The following is a 19,638-nucleotide window of genomic DNA, read 5'->3' as shown; positions in this document are numbered from 1 at the left end:
ATAGGAGGCACGTGGCCAATTCTTGCTTTTTAGCAGATCTAACATGACCTTTAAAACTCCTTAGGACATGCTGGTCTCCTACGGGGCTGCATCTTCCGTCAGACTCAGGCTGGCAGTCTCCCGCGGCTGCCTGGATGTATATGGCTGCCTGGATGTATATGGCTCGGGGTTCTGAAGCTCGAGTTGACAAAACAATACAAAAACATCGACGAAGAGCAAACCACAAAACCCCATGGCTTACCACAGTGGTCTGATGAGTTAAGTCGCGGAAGGAAGACTTGGCTCTTGCCCTTTTAAAATTCCAGTGCAGCAAATGCACACACGCGCGCACACACACACACTCACACACACCCGGGTCGGCTCTTCCCACTCCCTGCCACACTGCACCAGCGTCCCTTCCCAAGTCCTGATTCGTGAACCGTGCCACCTTTGTCTCATTTTAAACTGTGCAGACTATTTTAATCCTCCCACCCCCATCCCAGATTTTCCCCCTCCCGTCCTCCTCTGGAAAGCTCTGATGTAAGGCGCTTGCTGGGTGGAAGAGCGCTTCGCTCGATCCGCTCGGGTAGGCGAGATCCCAAAAAGCCCCCTTCGCCAGACCTCCGCCCTCCGGGGCCGCTGCCCGGGACCCCTCTGCGGCCGCGGGGGGAGCGCCTCGGTCCCTTTAAGGTGTCGCGCACTCAGAAGTGCGGGCAGGGAGCCCGGGAGCCGGCGCGGGTCCCGGAGCGGGTGGGGAAGTCCTGCCGCCCGCCCTTCTTCCCGCTTCCGACCCTCCGGGGGCCCGGCCGCCCTCCGCCCACCGCGCACGGGCGAGCCATGCGGCGGTGAACCATGTCCTCCTACGCCAAGAACGGGACGGCTGACGGGCCGCACTCTCCCACCTCGCAGGTACCGCCCCCGCCTCCCCCCCCCCCCCCCCCGCTGCCCGAGCGCGCCCCGCCTTCGGGCCCGGCGCGCCGGGCCCCCAGTCCTGGGAGTCCGCGGCCCGGCTCCCCCACCCTCCTCCGCGTTCGTTTCTCCTCCCGCTCCTCCTCTTCCTCCTCCTCCTCACCTCGTCCAGTCTCTGAGCTCCCGCTCCAGAGCCCGCAGCCTTCCCCAGCCCATGCCGGGGACTCGGACCCCGCACCCTGAGAGTCTTTGTTAATGGATGTGGTGGGTGCTCGTGGGCTGCTCTCCTCAGGCATCTTTTCAGCCGTCGAGGCTTGGAGTGGGTGGGTGGGTGTAGGGGCTGTATCTGGGGAGCGCTGAGGAGACTTGGGTGCGGGCTCTGGGGAACCTCGGGGAGCTGGTCCGGAAGCGGACTCTAGTCAGGGGTGGTCGTCCGACTCCACGCTACCGTCCTTACCGGCTTCTCTCTGGCCCCGTGTGTCGAGTCCAGGTGGCCCGAGGCACCACGACCCGGAGGAGCAGGTTGAAAAGATCCGATGGCAGCACTACTTCGACCAGCTTCATCCTTAGACAGGTAGGAGGCGGGCGCGGAGCAGGTTGGGCCGAAGGCCGAGCGCGCGGCGCAGGGTCGGGGAGCCGAGCGTCGTCCCCACGTGCGGCAGCGGCCGGTCGCGTCTCCGCGCACCTCTTTCCAGCCCGCGCAGGCGGTCTTTCTTCCTCCGCCCCCCGCTCCCAAGTCTTCGGGTCCTGGAAAGTTGGTTTGTGCAGTGGACACAAGTAGGTGAGGTCCTGGTTTAGGTCGGGGACGTTGAATTTAAGACTGGAAGTATTTCTCTCTGCACCTTCGATGCGTGGGGAAAACGCCTTTAAGTCGTGTAACTTGAGTGACCAGAGCCAATGGGGCCGGACACCTGTATTGGATTCGGCTGAGAGTTAGGGGTCTCTTATGTTTTGCCCTGTTTGAATACTCTTACTTGTCTAGATTTTGAGAGAAATCTCCAAGTTGTGGTCAAAAGAAAGACACTTTGAACAGAAAGTTTGGTCTCACTTTGGGACCTATTCTTTGGTTCTCTTAGGGAGAGACAGCTGGATCTGGTTTAAATCGAAATAAGCTAAGGCCGGTACTCCCTTTCTGGGGTCCGGGTGGTACTAAACTTAAGTGTTTGTTTTCTTAGTGGTGGTTTTCATCTGCGTGGTTCTAGTACGCCGTTAATGCGCTAAAGATCGCCGGTTTTGCTGAATGCTGAGGTGCCTTTCACCTTGACACAGGAAATTGGTCCATTATTTTCTTACCGTCCATGTACTGCAAAGAAACCACTCCTACGTAGCTGCTGGGTACTAGAGAGATCATGCAAAAGGGAATCACCTTGATCTCTCTTTGGAACAGAAACTGTCGAGGTTTGTGAATTTGGGGTGACCTGGGATGACTTTGGTCATCGCACCAAGACGCTTTTATCGCAGGTCTCTGCTGAAGGCTCCTGGAGTGACCTTGGGAAGTTCTTTTCCCTTTAGGTCACTCAGAGCATTGTGTAATGTGTTTTAACCTATGATGGCAGCTACAGTGTTTCTTCAGTGATTATCCTCAATCTAAACAGATTATCCATGACAAATGGACATTAGACTCAAAATTGGACTCAGACCTCTCCCCAAAAGTCTATAAAGCGTATTTACATAATATTTATTATGCAGATATTTTCTGCAGAAACAGAAATTAGTGCTACTGTTCAATTTGGTGAATACTAAGCATGTACATTATTAAACTAAATACATTTTGGATTCTGAGTTCATTCTAAAAATGTATTCTATCCTTTTTGAAGTGCTAAGGTTATTTATGTATTTGATGAAGTAAACATATTCTTCATCTTCAAAAAATTGAGTTATTTGACTGAGATCTTGTTTATGTTTATTCTGTAGGTGCCTATTTTTGGTAGTATTTTATTATTGCAAATTCTTACAAATACTAGCTATATAGCAGTGTATTTCATGAGCTGTTTGACGAAAACTTTTGAGTTCATCTACACCATCACTTCATTAATGTTTTGTTCTTCCAAGCACAAACAAAGCAATCAATAGTCTAATATTTCTATTCTTTTCTCAGTTTAAATGATTAAGTGAGATGATGCATGTGTAAGTTCTTGTTAAGTGTGGTGCTATGTGTTGGCTTAAAAATGTAAAAAGGACTGCACACTGAATAATTTGGGAAATAATTTAAACTGATGCAGATTTTTAGAACATGTATTTCGTAAGTCTTTTTGGAACTAGGATTTGTTGGTTTAATAAGATGGTCTAATTTAAATTAAGAAGTGAGTTTTAATTATATTATATGCACAATCTTCCTAATTTTTCTGCACAAAAGTAATACATAATTTTTCGTGAGCAGTTACAGTTCAGTAAGTGTACTATATATATGATCTTGTTTAAATGGCATAATACAGACTTCTATAATGGCTACAGTAAAATAACAGGAATTTTTATTTCTTTGACAAGAGATGAAAAATTATTCCAAATGGAATTTTAACAGATATGTTTTGAAATTAAATTGAACAGTTTTCATCCAAATGCTAACAAAATATTTTTTAAAAAGCACAACAGCTGTTTATGTTACTAGAGACTCATTTTTTGTAGAATGACCTGTGATTTACTGTTTTTGAATTCTTGATACATTTCACAATCTTGTGATGCCTTTGCTCATGAAGAAAATAGTGGGGATACCAATAAAAATAGTACTGCTCATTTCTTTGCCATATCATTTACAAAAATACTGAAGGAAAAGTTTCACCAAAAAAAAAGATATGTTGAATGTTGAATCAGATGGGTGGGGTAGTTCAGGGCTAGTGGTGAAAAACAGAGGACAGTTGGCAAACTCATCTAATAAAACAGTGTTTATTCTTTGAGCTGGTAAAAATTTTAGTGTCTATGTGTGTACATGCACGCATGTAAGTGTGTGCACACACATACCCATGCACATGTGTGAGTTGGCCTGAAAACGAACAGACTGATACAGAGAGCCTGCCTCTCCCCTGAGAACTGCTTGTAAAATCCCTGAGGCATCTTTGACCTTGTTTCCTGGTCTGCTAGATTGCTGCCCTCCACCATTTAGGAGTTATGGAGGTTTTGGAATTAATCCAGGGAGCAACTAAATGATTTCTTTGAGGAAAGGTGAAAAGATCAAGTATTTTGCCCTGAAAGGAGAGAGAGCTCGGAGTGACACAGTACACAGTAATGATCTTCAAAATGTACACAAAGAAGGTGTTCTTTGGAAACATGGTGGACTGTTCTCAGTCTTCATTGAGGATAGAACTCAGGAACTGGTTACAATCAGAAAGGAATGATGCTTTACAGCAAGACATTTTTATAAGGGTGTTGATACCCTTCAAATGGCTTTCCAAGTAAGGCTGTAGAATTTTCTCCCAGGAGGTCACTTTTGACAGGCTATTTATGACTGGATTATATATTCATATTTAAAATTTTTAGGAAACACTTATTGAACATTTGCTATGTGCCAACCACTGCACTAGGTACCATGGAAGAGGAATGAAAAGATAAATGAGACATAGCTCCTGTACCCAAAGGATTTTATGATCTAGTTATGGAGATATAGATGTGCATAAATCATACAGTGAAACAGAGCAAAGATGGAGGGTATGTGCATTGCAGAATGCCCACGTGTGCCGAGTATTTGAAATACCATGGATGTCACTGCACATACAGCTTGTGTGGTGGAATGCTCTTGGTTACTCTTACTGGGGTTACTCCCAGTTTTCTCACCACTGAGGTTCAAAAGAAAATCTGATCAGAGTAGTATAAGTTTGTTGACCTTTCCTTGTTAAGTCGGCCCTTGGGAGGGCTGCAGAATCTTACAAGGCCTGGCTCCTGCCAGCTTCCAGCCTCATCTTAAGCCATGGTTTCTTAGCCTTGGACACAGATCTGAACATGCCACTGTGCCTCCTGCCACTGGCCCTTTGCACATGCTGAGTTCTCTGTGTGGAGGGCTCTTGCTCTCTTCTCTGCCTTGCAGACTTTTTAATCTTTCTTGAGACCTAAATTTAGTCTTCACTCCTTTTTCTAACTTCCCTGATAAGGTCAGTTCCTTAACCATGCACCTCATCCCAGAGCACATTGTGCTAGTTCTCAATCGCATCATTACAATTTATTTAACACTGACATTTAAGTATTAACTATTTAACATGTAATTATATTTTTTTGTTAATGTCTGTCTCTCCATCCAAATAATAAGTTCCACTAGGGAAAGGATATGTCTGCATTTGGTCTCCCTTTTGTCCTCAGCATTTAGCATGGTAGATGTTCTATAAATATTCGTTTGAATGAATGAAGAGCAGATGGGTGGAGGACCAGCTTGATACATTTTAGGCATGAGGTTTTGCTCCAATATTATGCTCTTTGTTTAATGGGAAGAAAGTGCCTCCTAACAAACCTCCCCAAAATTTAGTGAATTAAAGTAACAACAGTTTTTTTTTTTTTCTGTGTACTGACCAGACACAGTTCTTTGTGTGATGTTATCTGGGTACTGGGATGGCTTAAAGGTCTAAAATAGCCTCACACATGTGGTTGGCAGTTGGTGCTGGCTGGTGGGTGAGAACTCCAGTAGGGTTTTTGGCAGGGGGCTTACGTTTCCTCCACCTGGGCCTCTCGGCATGGTTGCTTGAGCTTCCTCACAACATGGTGGCTAGGTTCCAAGCAGGAGCATCCCAGGAGGTAAAGGCTAAAGCTACTGATTTAATAAGACCTGGTGTCAAAAACTACATGACGTCACTTCTGTTGCAGTTTCTCATTTAAAACAGAATCAAAGGGACAGCCCAGTTTCAAAGGGTGGGGAAATAGACTCTTTTGATGGATGCAACAAGGTCACCTTACAAAAGAGCATGTAGAATGGAAGATGTTGTTGCAGCCATCTTTGGAACCAGCTCCCTTAGAGCAAGGTTCCTCATTTTTTTAAGGTATGCTAATCACAAGATCATTACAATAATTCAGTGAACCCACACTATATTTAGAGATCTAAAACACATTCAGATACTAAGTTGATACTATAATAAAACAAGTTGGTAAAAATATTCTTCAGGTTCTAATTTGAGCACTGGTTATAGACACATTTCTCTGATGAAATGCAGATTCATCAACAGAAGGTATATGCCTTGTGCATAGCTCTAAGAATAATCATTCACTTAGAGTCATGCATATATGCAAAATTTACCCATAAGCTTAGAATCACAGAATTTTAGAACAGGAAGAGTTTGTGGAGGGAAAGTACTTTAATTCCCTATTTTCAGATGAATGAAACACAGACCCAAGGACAGAGAGGCCTTACCAACGTCACACCAATACAGAGTGTAGAACTGGAACAGGAGACCCCAACTCAGATTCTACAGTTTTTCCACCACCACACACTTCATCCCTGAATAATCCCGATGGGCACACAGACATACAGAGATATGGACACAAAAGGACATGTGGAATTTATTCCTCTTAAATGCTAGAAATATTCCTTATTTATATGGTTACTGTGAAGAGCAAAGCCACCGCTGGAGAATCTGGAGACTATTTGTTTCCCAGTTTTATCTTGGGATGGAATTTTTGTTTGCATGTTTCATGATTCATGGAGGTTTGTTTGTTTACTTACTAATGTACTAGTGATTGTGTTGAACAGTCTAACTGGTAAACAGAACTGCTTGAATTTTTATAGTTGAGGGACTTGAATGGAGAGCCTCGATTACACAGGTGATGGGAGAGCTTAGAAGCTCAACCTAGAGGTCAGCAACAGCAGGAAGCCGCCATCGCCCTAGGCTAGAAGGACAAGGGGAGGACAGTGCTGCTGGAGTCCAGCGACCAGAATCACCAGGAAGATGCTGGAACCACTGGGAAACTGTTTGTAGAAGCAAGGGACATGGAGGAGATGCAGCCTCTGCTCAAGAAGCCAATTGGGGTGGAGAGAATGAGGAGAAAAACTCTGGCTTCTTCCTTCCTCCGGCTCCCCACCCCCACCCCTACCCAGTCTCCGCTGGCTGAGCTGGACGCCTGCTGACACGGGAGCCTGGGAAATGGCCTGCAGGCCTTGGCCCCTGAGACAGAAAGTAGAGCAGAGAAAGGAGAAGATGGATCTGAGGAAAACAGGCCAGGACTGGCACAACCATTTTTATATTTTAGCTGCATTGAAGATAATAATGGATCCTTTTCATCAGCAAAACTGGAAGTTTTTACCTGCTAAGTAGAACGTCCTTGCTAACTGGTAAAATCCAGTTACAGTGAACTTTAAGGAAAAGTTTACACCTATTTCCCTTGTGAATTTTATCCGGAATGCATCTTCCCAAATCGAGATCTGCTAGAGCAGAAAAGAACTCTGCCTCTTGTGGCAAACTGTGTTTCTTGCTCTCGGGCTTGAATAAATGGAATTGAATTTATGAAGCTTCCGACTGAGAGTCTAATTACTGGGCAGCTAACCAGTTAACCAGTCAGTTTTGCTTTTCGTTGAGTTTCTGTTCTTGGCCCACAGAGTTCCCTAAATCTCATTGGTATAGGATAAAGCACTATTTATCCTTCAGTTTAGGTTGATAAGATTTTATTGAAGCTTACATAGATTCTGATTCCAATTTTAATCCTCTTAGAAACTTATAGGACACTGCATGGAAACTTAAGCTGCAAATGACCTTGACGATGCTGTGGCCCTCTCCCTTTAATTACTCCACATGCTGCTCCAGACAGTGTCGTCCCTGAGTAGAGACTGTTTCTCCATCACGGGAAAAAGCAAGGGCCGAGCTAAAGAGAATGGGGTGTCATCAAACTGTGTGGCATAGCTAGTTGCAGAAACCAGTCCCTTCACTCCTGGAGAGTCTGCTAACTCAGTGGGGTCAGCTGGGCCCAGCAAATCTCGTTCTGACCCATCTCTTCTGGCTGAGGTTGTGGCATCGCCCAAGCTCATCATTGTCCCCTGAGTTTGACTCTTTCTCAGTCTCAGACTCAGAAGAAAGCAGTAGCCTTAAAGCAGGCTGAGTGTCCTTACTTCTCGCTTGGATTCACTGAAGACCCCAGGAAATATCCACAGATTGTGGGGAGCGGGGCGTGCAGGCCTCATGCCATATTTGGCCTCTGCAACACTTTGGAGAGGGGTGCCTTCTAGAATAGGGCTACTCCGTCTGCTTGCTCCCAGCAGGAGTGTGTATGTGAGACACATCGATCTTCTGAGCCCGTGCCCTGTGTAGACAGAGCACCAGACGCTGTTCACTTCCTTTGAGCCCAGGCTGTTGCACCAGTATTCCCCTATGTGGGGTGGAGAGCACCTCCTTGACTGCCCCCAGTCACGCAGCCTCTTGGTATATTATCTCTCCAGATGAGAATCCATCAAATTGATAATTCTCAGAGGAGGTAGGCTATTATCCCCAAAGAACCCCCATAAAACCACATTCTGATTGAAGCAACTGATTGGGTCCCACCTTCACACAGTTACATGCCCTCGTCCTTCCTGAGCCAGGAAAACGTGGAGATAGAGAATATAGCACCCTTCCTTCCAGAACAGTGTAAGTGATGAACCTGACTATAGAGCAACACGTCAGAAGTTTTACACCGATTTAACCATGTGAGCTGGGGTAGGGAGATGGGGTAGCACTAGAACTAGATGCCTGAATTAATGAAGAGGCTAAATTACAGATTCAATTTTAAGGGAATAGTTTTATTGCTTTCAAGTAACGGTAATGAGTAGCTGTGTGCTCCAGCAGCCTGCATTCAGAAATGGAGAAGGCTGATGAATTACCCACACCTGGCTTAAATCTAGACAGAGCTTTGAAATTCCTTGACGATGGTTCTTATTTTAACTAGAAGAATATGCCCCTCTGTACACTTTCCTATATCCTTTCTTATTATACACATAAACAGAGCCGAGATAATTACTTGACTCTGAAGGGATGGCATTCAGCATTGTATTTTATGTACTGACAGTGTGAGTTAGGGGCTGTGAAACATGAGAGACGTCTACTGAATCTTTCTGATCATTTCACTGTAATCTTTGGATGAGAAACTGTGCCTATTTTATTTTTCATTTTATGTTCTTTTCTTTTGGTGGAGGTATCTTTCTCCGGGGTTGCAATTTAAATGCTGGAGCATAAAATTAAAAAAAAAAAAAGGAGGGAAGAGGGTATAGCTCAGTGGTACAGTGCATGCTTAACATGCATGAGGTCCTGAGTTCAATCCCTAGTACCTCTGTTAAAAATAAATAAACAAATTTTTAAAAAATGCTGGAGCAGTAGTCTTTGTTTTGAGAGAAAATATTTTATAAACAAACTTGAAAAGGATCTGCATTTTTTCTCAGGTTGTCAGAATCACAAACAACGGTAAACTTTTGTAGTGTTCACTGTGTCTGAATTTATATTATTTTTTAACTCCTTAGGAAAAAAATTGTTTTCTGCAATTTCTTTTTTAAGGGAAGGAAGACCAGCAGTAATGGAAATGCATAGTAACTCGTGTAGATCAATTTATCGTACTCTCCCACTTCCTTCTTCAAAGGCCCAGTACTAGGGTTAACAACTCAAAGGTTATGTTTCCAAATCAAACAGGTGGGTAAAATCTTCACTTGTTAAGGTTGGGCTGTTTTATAGTCATGGCTTTCTCATTTGGCCTCGTTGTGTGTGTGTGTGTGTGTGGAGCAGGGAGGAGGGAGTCATTCTTTCAGGAATTCAGAGGCTGTATTCTGTTATCAGTATAATCTAATTTTAGAACATTTTCATCACCCCAGAAAGAGACCTTGTACCCATTAGCTGTCATTCCCCATCCTCCATCCCACCCCCAGCCCTAGGCAACCACTAACCTACTGTCTTTGTCTATAGATTGGCCTATTCTGGACATTTCATTCCAGATTACATTCATGGAACTGGAATCATACAATAATATGTGATCTTTTGTGACTGGTTTCATATTTTTTCTTTAACATATTCCCTGCACCAGCCTGAAGGTTTCCAATTGTTGCTCCTGGTCTAAATGTGTAAACTTGGGCCTGGGCGTGGAAAGGGACTTGCCTTTTCTTAAGCCTAGTCTTGGACAGCATTGCAAGCTGTGGTTGAATGGGATGGACCATATTTGTCTTCACTTTGGAGCTGCACCCTCAGGTCATAAAGCTGAATTTTGCGGGGAGGGGCATAACTGTTTGCCCTGCATGGAAATTAAATCCCTGACCTTGGCCTCCTTGTCATCAGGATTGAATAAAACTGAGTGACTCTCATCTATAGAAGGGATGTATGTACTAGGATGAGAGCGACAGGATTAAGGAGAAGTGAGCAATATAAGTGGTCCTTGCCATCATTTTCAATAATTTTTAGTAATAGTTTTTAGTAATAGAAATGTCTTGGATACTTACCATTCAAAATACTTCTTTTATTTTATCTAGATGTTCATAATAACTCAGCTTTGATAATTATATTTCTTCCTTGGGAGATACAGTTAAGGAGAAGGCAGAGTGCTCGAGTCCCAAACTAAGTACAATATTATGGGAATTATTGGGTTTATAAAACTGTACTTTCTGTGTGGCAGGTGCTGCTCAATTATATTTGAGCACTTCCCTGGGGGACAAAAGTCAATTATCAACACAGTCGTGTGGGAGAGAAATAGGTCAGCTGCAAACATTCTCTGCTAATTTCAGAAAGCTTGAGGGGTGATTTAGTTTGGGGGATTTTTCTTTTATTCTTTTGGTCTCAGTGTTGTAGGGAGACCTTCTGATAGCGAGGGCTCAGTTTCTCATTTGGTTGTCTTATTCAGTTACTTTACTATAAAATATTTCTCTTGATCATGTAAAATGAAAATTAAACCAAATAATATCTTTTTAAAAACTATGTCAAGTCTACATTGTAAGAGTAATGTGTACTCTGGGTATTATTACTATTAATGTTACTATTTCTGCTACATTAGTAAAGATGCTCAGGGTTTAAATTTACCTGGTAAATTGCACATTTCATATTTCCAAGTATTTTGTTTAATATTTCTACAGAGGAAGAGTAAAAAGTGTTCATTGTTAAAAACAAAAAAGGACATTGGTGTTTTTAAAAAAAATTTTTTTTATTGTAGAAAAGTATACATAACATAAACTTTACTATTTTAACCATTTTTAAATGCATAATTCAGTGACATTAAATACATTCACTGGTGTCTTTTTTATTGAAGTATAGTCAGTTTACAAGATTGTGTCAATTTCTGGTATACAGCATAATAGTTCAGTCTTTTATATACATACATATATTCATTTTCATATTCTTTTTGATTATAGGTTACTATAAGATACTGAATATAGTTCCCTGTGCTGTACAGTATAAACTTGCTTATCTGTTTTATATATAGTGGTTAGTATCTGCAAATCTCAAACCCCTAGTTTATCCCTTCCCACCCCCTTCCCCCTTGGTAACCATAAGTTTGTTTTCTATGTCTGTGAGTCTGTTTCTGTTTCGTAAATAAGTTCATTTGTCTTTTTTTAAGATTCCATGTATAAGTGATATCATATTTTTCTTTCTCTTTCTGGCTTTACTTAGAATGACCATATTCAGGTCCATCCATGTTGCTACAAATGGCACTGTTTTATTCTTTTTAATGGCTGAGTAGTACTCCATCCTATAAATATACCACAGTTTCTTTATCCAGTCATCCACTTGTGTCATTTTTAAAATGAGTGTGGCAAGTTATTTAAAAAATGCAGACCAGGCAAAACTTAAATATATCCTTCTTAGAAATGCGCTAAAAACATCCACCATTATCCAGGCCTCCAAACACAACTGTGGCCTTGTTTAAAGCAACAACAGCAACAGGAAACAGACCCTGGGTTGTGTAACCAGCCGTGTGAACCAGGACATGCTGTCGAAACTCAGCAGACCCCCAGGCTGGGCGTGGGAAGTTGGGGCCGGACAAGGATGGGGCCCTGCCCCAGAAGACCTGTTTTCTTCCTCCACTGTCTGAGAGCCCAACAGTTTCCAGGTGATTTGGGTTAATGAGCAGCCTATTTTAAAACCATGAACATTCCCAGGAGTCTTAAGGGACCTAGTCATTCATACGTGATGGTGGTTTCACTTACTGCTTGCAGATAAACTCATCACCTCTTACCCACACGCACCCACCTCGACAGAGCAGATGTGCTCCCAAGAGAGACCCCAGTCTCCCCATGTCTGTTTGTCCTTTCACACCTGTGTCCCCCCTTATTTTCCCGCCTCTCCCCTGCTGCAGGTGCCCATACCCAGACGTGGACTCACCCCCTGTTTTCTCCCCCACCCCCTTTTCTGTTCCTTCTCCTTGAAGGTCTTACCCTTTCCACTTGATGATGATCCTTCCATCTGTCAAACACCTCCAGAATCCTCTCCTCCATGAAGCTCTGTGATATGTCTCCTTGTCCGGCACTCCCTGACATTCTGTTTTGACTGTTAACCTATTCAATTCTCCTTCGTGTAACCTGGAGGTTCCCGGGCCCCACAGCCTGTGGGTCTATCTGGACATTGTCACTGACGTACCACATGGGACAAGAGGAAGGAGGAGCAGCTCGGATAGGAGGTTGTAGAGACATTAATAATTTCCATTTTGCTTGTTTACCTTTCTTACCTGTAGACACAGGACCACAACACCTCGCTTCTTTATAGCTTGCTCATTATTTCTGAGTCCAGGGGGTTCTCACTGCCCTCTTATTGACATCTGCTGCCACCAGCCTTTGAAGGAGTGCCTTCATCTGTGAGGACACTGCTTCCTTCTAAGTAAGATGCTGCATCTCAGGCAAAATCTTGAAGATAGCAAACAGCACTATACTCTTTAGCCTCTCTGGACAGGCTGTGTTACAGACTTCCTCAACTCTCGGTCACATTCTGAATCCTGGGCCCTTGAGTGGCACTTCCTGTGCCCAGCATCTCACAGTCCCTTGTAAAGCCAGCTTCTGTGCTTTTGGCCTGCATCTCTGTCAGGTTGCACTGGGAAACACACATCATTCTGCCTCTGCCCCAGAACTGTGCACACAACTTGCTTCTAGCAGCGACTCTCCCATCCGTGCAGGCATGTTGACCTGCACAAACCAAGGTAGACACAGACAAATTTTGAATCCCCTATTAGTCTTATCTGTAATACACTCATGATAATTTATGTATTTTTCTCTATTTTTGTTTTATTAATTTGAATAGGGGCATGGGACAGAAAAAATAAGAGGAATGAAAAAGGTAATATTGGGGCCTGAAGCACTTTGGAAGTTAGTGCAGGCCTTGGTGGGGTGTCAGAACAGAGATCTCAGGTACAGAAGGAAGGCACTGGGTGCCTGGAGAGAAAAGACAGTGGCTGGGGTGGAAGATGGTTTCAGAAAGGGAAGTGAACAAGGATCACACTTGGTCTGTTTCAAACTTTGTTCTGGAACTGCATCTGCTAGGAATCTTTGAGTTGTAAATAAACAGAAACTCAACATAAATTGGCTAAGGCAAAATACAGAATTATTGGCTTATGCCAGTGAAAACTCTAGGGGTAGGTCTGGCTGGCTTCAGGTATGGTTTGTTCCAGAAGTTAATGACTTCATCAGGGCTTCTGCTTCCTTTCTCTGTAGTTCTGTCAACACTGCAGGTTCTTCTGTGCTCAGTTCTGTGTGCGGGCTGTGGCCTCAGTTTGACATCTGTCATGGTGGTGGCAGTGGTTCAGGGTCTCCCATTCACCCATGCCCTGTTTAGAGGAAGAGCTGGCCTCTCTTATGGTAGCTCCAGCAGAAAGGAAAAGGAGGTTTTGTTTGTTTGTTTGTTTTCAGAAGTACCACCGTCCCTCTGAAACAACACAACACAACACACACACACACATTTCTTGAATTTTATTGGCTTGAAATGGTTCATGAACTATGGCCAGGGGACTGCCTGAAGCCAGTGGTTGGCCACACCTAAAGATGAGGTTTGGGTCAGCCCCACTATGGCTAGGAATGGGGAAGACCAGTTACCTAAGGGAATTTGAGAGCTAGTGGTAGATGGAGGGGAAAATGAATGTGGCAGAAGCAATGAGTCAGATGTTTACTCAAGGAAGGAGCCTCAGGAAAGATGGTGGGAATGTCTTCCTTCTTGTTCTACCACATGTTTCATCCACTTCATGGGTTATTAAGAATTTTTAAAAAATTGTGCTAAATATACATAACAAAATTTACCTTTGTAACCACTTTTCAGCAAACAGTGCATTTTACATTTCAGTGATGTTAAATCCATTCACATTGTGTTGCTATCATCACCACCATCATTATCATTTCGTAGGAAGTCGAAGGTTCTGTTGTAACACTGTTTCTTAATGAGAATATATGTACTGAATTTCAAATAACTGACTAAACAATGGATTTATGGTACACCACCCAGATACTAATATCTACCTGAATTAGTATTTCTCAAGGCCTCTGTTCTCCTGTCAGCAAAATGGGGGTTTGAGTAGGGTGGACTAGGTCACTCTGAGGTTCCTTCATGCTCTTGTGTTATGGATGTATGTAGGTCAATTCATACATCTTGGTAGAAAACACTGTATTCTATAGTTTTTGCTCAAGTCTATGATGCTTAACTGCTGAGATGGACTCATAAAACACAGGGTCATTCAATATCAAATATTATTGGAAGGATTAGATGAAGACATTCTTTTTAGAATATAGCAAAGAGATGATGTAGAAAGCTTTACAAGAGAAGAGATAATTTTGGTCGGAGCTGGAATTTATAACTCTTTCAGGCATAGGCATACAGCCTGAAAGGACAGACAAAGAATAGAGTGAGTTGTCAAGAATGAAGTATTTGTGAAATGCGAGATGGTTCTCGGATGTGCATCCTGGAGGCTATTAAGAGGAAGTCGGTCAAGGAGTAGTGTAGCTCCGCCGTTATCGTTACAGTCACCAGGAAGAGCAGGTAGCTAATGGGGCTTTAAATCTATAATAAAGAATGACAAAAGTTACCATATCGAAACTTTGCTGAAGGTGAGTGGAACCGCAAGATCGATTCTTATTTGAAAACACTGCATTAGGCGCTTTCAATGCTGACTTTCCTATTTAACCCTAGTTTCTCAGGGGCATGATACTTAGCATTTGCAGCCCAGCATGGCTCCCCGTATTCCAATAAACGAGTCAGGAATTTCTGTTTTTAAGTGGCATTAACTATTTAATAAGTAGGCTCTGGTGATAGTTTTATAGAACTTCATGTGTTCATGTTGCCTGGTTACACTGGTGGACTTGATTACTTTCCTTTTCATCCCTCTTCCAGTCAGTAGCACATGCTCCTTATTTCTTATTTAAAAAATATATTTCTATCCTGGCTCGTTCTGAAAATGACTTAAATTAGCTTGTGTAATATCGCAAGTTGAAGGAAATGAACTAAGGAGTTCATAAGGCTAAGACGGCGTGCTGAGTACACACAATGTGTGCTGATGAAATCCGAGTCACTTGCTAGTTGGGGGCCTCCAGTTTGACCCTGAACTTCCTAGGACTGACCCAGAAAGGACAGCAAGGTTACTTAACAGGATTTATGATGTCCAAGGGTAAATGAAACTTGTTGTTTAGATGAAGCACAAATACTTCCCACTCTGAGACTAGAGAGAAATTTCTCTTGTGTTCTCTTTGAAACTGTGTAAAACAGTAAATTAAACACTGATGTGACACTTTATCATGATTCTGGATTTTTTTTTTAATAACATTCTTCAGTATATAGATAATGTCCCTCACTGTGCTGGAGTACGGTTCAATAAAACCAATTATGTAGGAGCCATTGCTGTATCATCCACGGATGTCTGTGATTCTCAACCTTGGCTGCATATTAGAATCACCAGGGAAGTATCTAAAAATACCCACGCCAACCCACACTCCAGCCTCATTAGATCAGAATTTTTGAGGGTGGGACTCAGGCATCAGTATTTTTCAGGTCTCCCCAGGTGATGGATGTGGTTCTCTGGTCTCAGGTAATCCAGGATATGATTTTAAAGAAGCTGTTTTCAAGGTGTATTAGTCAGGATAGGTTAGGTAATGCTGCAGTAATAAAACTTCCCCCAAACAACAACATCTATAGCAACAAGGGCTTACTCTGCACTCACACTCCATGTATCTTCTGGGTTAGCTGAGGGTTTGCTCACTGTTTTCTCACTCCAGTTGATCAGCCACTATCTGGAACATTTCTTTTTGCTGCAGAAGAGGAAATGAGACACATGGTGGATTGTACATTGGCTGTTGAAGCTTTGCCTGGGTGTACGCTAAGCTGCTGTAACACTGAAGACAAAAGATGTAATGTAGATTTCTCTGTCACTTAACAGTCCAGAGGTCAGTGGGCAGTTCAGAATGGGTGGCTGGCTCTATTCTAAGAGATCGGTGGTCCGAGGACCCAGGCTGGTGGGTCGGCTCTGCCATTCTCAACATGTAGATTCTGTCTTTGGGTCCAATGTAGCTGCTACAGTTTGTCACCATTTCCTAGGCAGCTCAAACAGGAAAGAAGGGGATGAGTAGCTTCATTTTTAAGGGAATGACCCAGAAGTTAAACTTATTTCTTCTGCTCACAACCCATTGGCCTGAACCTTGCCTAGAGGCTACATCTAGCTTCAAAGGAGGCTGAAAAGTATGATCTCCAGCTGAGTAGCCATGTGAGGGCTAAAAATTGCAACAGCTCTATATCTGGAAGGATAGAGAGGAAGGATATTGGGGCCAGTTAGGGAGACTCTGCCTTATCACAGTAGTGGTTTTTCAAATTTGGTTTTTACCATAAATACCCTTTCTCCAAGTGAAACTGCAGATGTCATTCTTGGCAGTCAACATATTTAGAGATGCTTTGATTGATGGAGGGTTGCTATATCTGGACCACTTTCCCGTTATACTCCTCATGTTCTCTGCAGCAATTCTAGAAGCACCTAAGAGGATCCATAAAAATCACTGACGTAGATGAACCGAAGCATGTGCTATAGACCATCCTTCCCAAATATTCTTCAAAGAAGAATGCTGGAGTGATACAGAAATAACAGACCTGCATAATTCTTCCAGTCAGTTCTGTCTCAGAGGCCCTCACAAATCCACCTACTTTGTTGCATCTCACCTGCCACCACTCTAGTTCCTAGTTTAAGCCACCATCACCTCTTCCCGGGTTTATTGAACCTCCCCGCTTCCACTCATCACCAGATCCATTCTCCACACAACTTCTGGAGTTAACATTTAAAAAAGGAAATCAGATCATGCCATTCCCATTGTGAACCCTCCAGTGGATTTCAATTGTTAAAATATAATCTGAATTCTAACTGTGGTATGCAAGGCTCTGTAATGATCTCACTCCTGAGATCATTATTTCATCTTCACCACTCCTGCTTGCTGCTCTGCCCCTCCCACCTCTTCTGCCCGTCCCTGGCCTGCTTTGTGTACTCGGAAAAAGCCAAGATGAATCCTGTCTCTGGGCCTTTGCCCTTCTGCTGTCTTGTCCTCGAGCTCTTTCTCCAGCTCTTTCTATGACTAGCTTCCTCCCCTTCTTCTCGGCTCAGCCCGAACAGCACCTTCTTAGACAGACCCCATCCAGATGCCCATCTGAGGCCGACCCCCACCCCTCCTTCCACTCTGACTTGCTGCCCTATCCCTTTACTTTCAGAAATCACCTTATTTATGCAGTTTTCTTTTTCCTTTTTTGTTCCTATCACTCCTCACTGGAATGTGAGCTTCAGAAATGCAGGAACTGGCATGTCCTTGTCACCCGCCTGTTCCCCTGAACAGGACAGGATCAAGCACATAATAAGTGTTAACACATATTGATTGGTAAGTGAATTAGAATGACAGTGACTTTGAGATTGGGTAAGGATCTGGGTAGGACCTAGTCTTCATTGTCAGTTAAGAGAGAAATTGTGCTGAGGATGGATTTGATGCTTTCTTTTTCAGAATTGAGGTCTCTAAGAAGAACATGTTCCTGAAAAGAAGGCGTAGAGGTGGTCCACGGGCCGAGGGTCTTCTTAGAGAGTAGTTTGGAATCTACTCAAGCACACGCCAGTGGATGTTTATGGATGCACAGTTCCAAGCCCAAAGACATAGTCGCAGTGTTTTTGGCTAGGAAAAGTTAAAGCAGTTGTGGTCACATGCTACCTCGGCCCCTACCAGGGCGCACCTAGCTTTGAGCAATTCCCTTCCTAATCTGCTTTCCCAAAAGATCTCATGACAGAGTGTGTACCCCAAACACTGAATTGTGTGGCTTGGTGTCAGGGATGTTAGCTGCAGTTTGGTGACATGCAGGTGAGCAGTTGCTTTTCTGTCTTACTTGTTTCATTTGGGCACTGCATCCTGGATTTGCTTCAGGACTGTTTCTGCTGAATAGAGGGCATCTAAAGAAGCCTCTTGGTCAGTACGGACAGACCAGCACTGGGCCTCAGCCCTTAATCTCCTTGTGGCTGATGAATTGGTCTGGTGCCTGTTTTGGGTGCCTGAGTTCCTGCAGACCTGATCCTTCCGTCCCAGACGTCCTCGGGGGCAGCAGGATGTACTGGATGCTGGATTCTTAGCCAGAGTTGGGAAGGGCTGAGACAGATGTCTGTGTGTATGGCTCAGTGGGTGTAGAGAGACCAGCTGGCAGTTTGACCAGACCTGAGAGGAGGCTCTCAGTCAGGCCAGAGGTCAAATGTGGGGAAATCAGCAGAGCCAGAGGGACAACAGCAGCAGCATGTGACCTTCATGTCTGCTGGGGCTCCCCCTGGTTAACAGTCTCCCTTCTGCTGCTTTCCTGGTGAACTCCTACTCCTTTTCCCCCTGACGGCATGAATGTCACATCTACTGTAAAGTCTTCTCTGGGCAGAATTAGTTTTTCTCTCCCTTAGGACAGTCAGAGCACTTCTCAGATTGTTTTGAAATGATACGTTTACAGGCCTCTCCCACTGCCAGTGAACCCCTCAAGGACTTGGCTGTGTCTTAGTCTTCTATAGAGAGGCCACACAGCGGAGCTGTTCATAAAATCAGCTGTGGAGTCAGATGGGCTGGAGCGTGAGGCCACCTCCATCACTTTCTGCCTGTGTGAACTTGGGTGAGTAATTCTGTCCCTGAGTTCATTTTCCTCACTCCAAAAATGGGGAGAGCTATGCCTACCTCATAGGGTGTTGTGAGAATCTTGAGAAGTGAGATAATATGTGTATCCTGGGTGAAAATTATTTTATTTAAAACCACAACCTACTGTCTCTCTTCTGTTTTGTAGCCATCATTTTTTTTCAGTACGAGTGCCTTCCATTTTTAGAGACAGGTGTGGAAGCCTGAGGTTTCAAAGCCTATGCCAGTTCCTCTGGGCTTGCGAGGGGGATGTCCTAAAGGGATGATGGCCATGGGATGATGGTCATACTGGTGATATGGCTGATGGTAATGGTGGTGGTGGTGATGGTGGGGGTGGTGGGTATTAGTGGTAATGATGGTGGGGTTGGTGACAGTGGGAGTGGGGGTAAGGGTTGGGGTGGTGATGGTGATGATTGTAGGGTGGTGATGGTGTTGGAGGTAAGGGTTGGGTGGGGTTGGAGATGATGGTAGTGATGGAGGGATTGGTGGTGGTGGTAGCGGTGTTGGTAATGGCGATGGTGATGGTAAGGATGGAGGTTGGTGATGACAGTTGTGGTGGAGCTGATGAAGGTAGTATTGGTGACTCTGAAGGTTTTGGGAACAAGCTAATTTCTGGTACTTACTCTGGGTTCCTCACCTCTGTTGCTCAGCCTGCTAGTTGGGATTTGTGGCCTCCAGCTCCTAGAGTGATAAGCACACAGCTCTATTTTCTGTTGTCCTTTGCCTGCCCACCTCCCTTATTCTGAACTCAGTCC

The 19,638-nt window shown here is 44.0% G+C and overlaps 1 protein-coding gene across 3 annotated transcripts in view; it reads left to right on the top strand.

Annotated features, from left to right (window-relative positions):
- The first annotated feature begins 248 nt into the window (after nucleotides 1–248).
- Nucleotides 249–19,638, top strand: part of CACNB4 (calcium voltage-gated channel auxiliary subunit beta 4) — a 222,156-nt gene continuing 202,766 nt past the window's right edge. Inside the window, exons 1-2 of one of the 3 annotated variants that reach the window (XM_032479434.1) lie at nucleotides 249–888; nucleotides 1,379–1,462. In XM_032479434.1, coding sequence (XP_032335325.1) covers nucleotides 832–888; nucleotides 1,379–1,462 — 141 coding nt within the window. In that variant the 5' untranslated portion in view covers nucleotides 249–831. Of the gene's footprint in view, nucleotides 889–933; nucleotides 1,153–1,378; nucleotides 1,463–19,638 lie in introns of those variants that run through there. The other 2 variants (XM_032479436.1, XM_032479435.1) reach the window with 2 other exon arrangements.

The sequence above is a fragment of the Camelus ferus genome, chromosome 5 (genome assembly GCF_009834535.1).
Source record: "Camelus ferus isolate YT-003-E chromosome 5, BCGSAC_Cfer_1.0, whole genome shotgun sequence".
NCBI lineage: Eukaryota > Metazoa > Chordata > Mammalia > Artiodactyla > Camelidae > Camelus > Camelus ferus.
The sequence above is the reverse complement of the archived record's forward strand: the minus strand, read 5'-3'. Positions and strand labels throughout refer to the sequence as shown.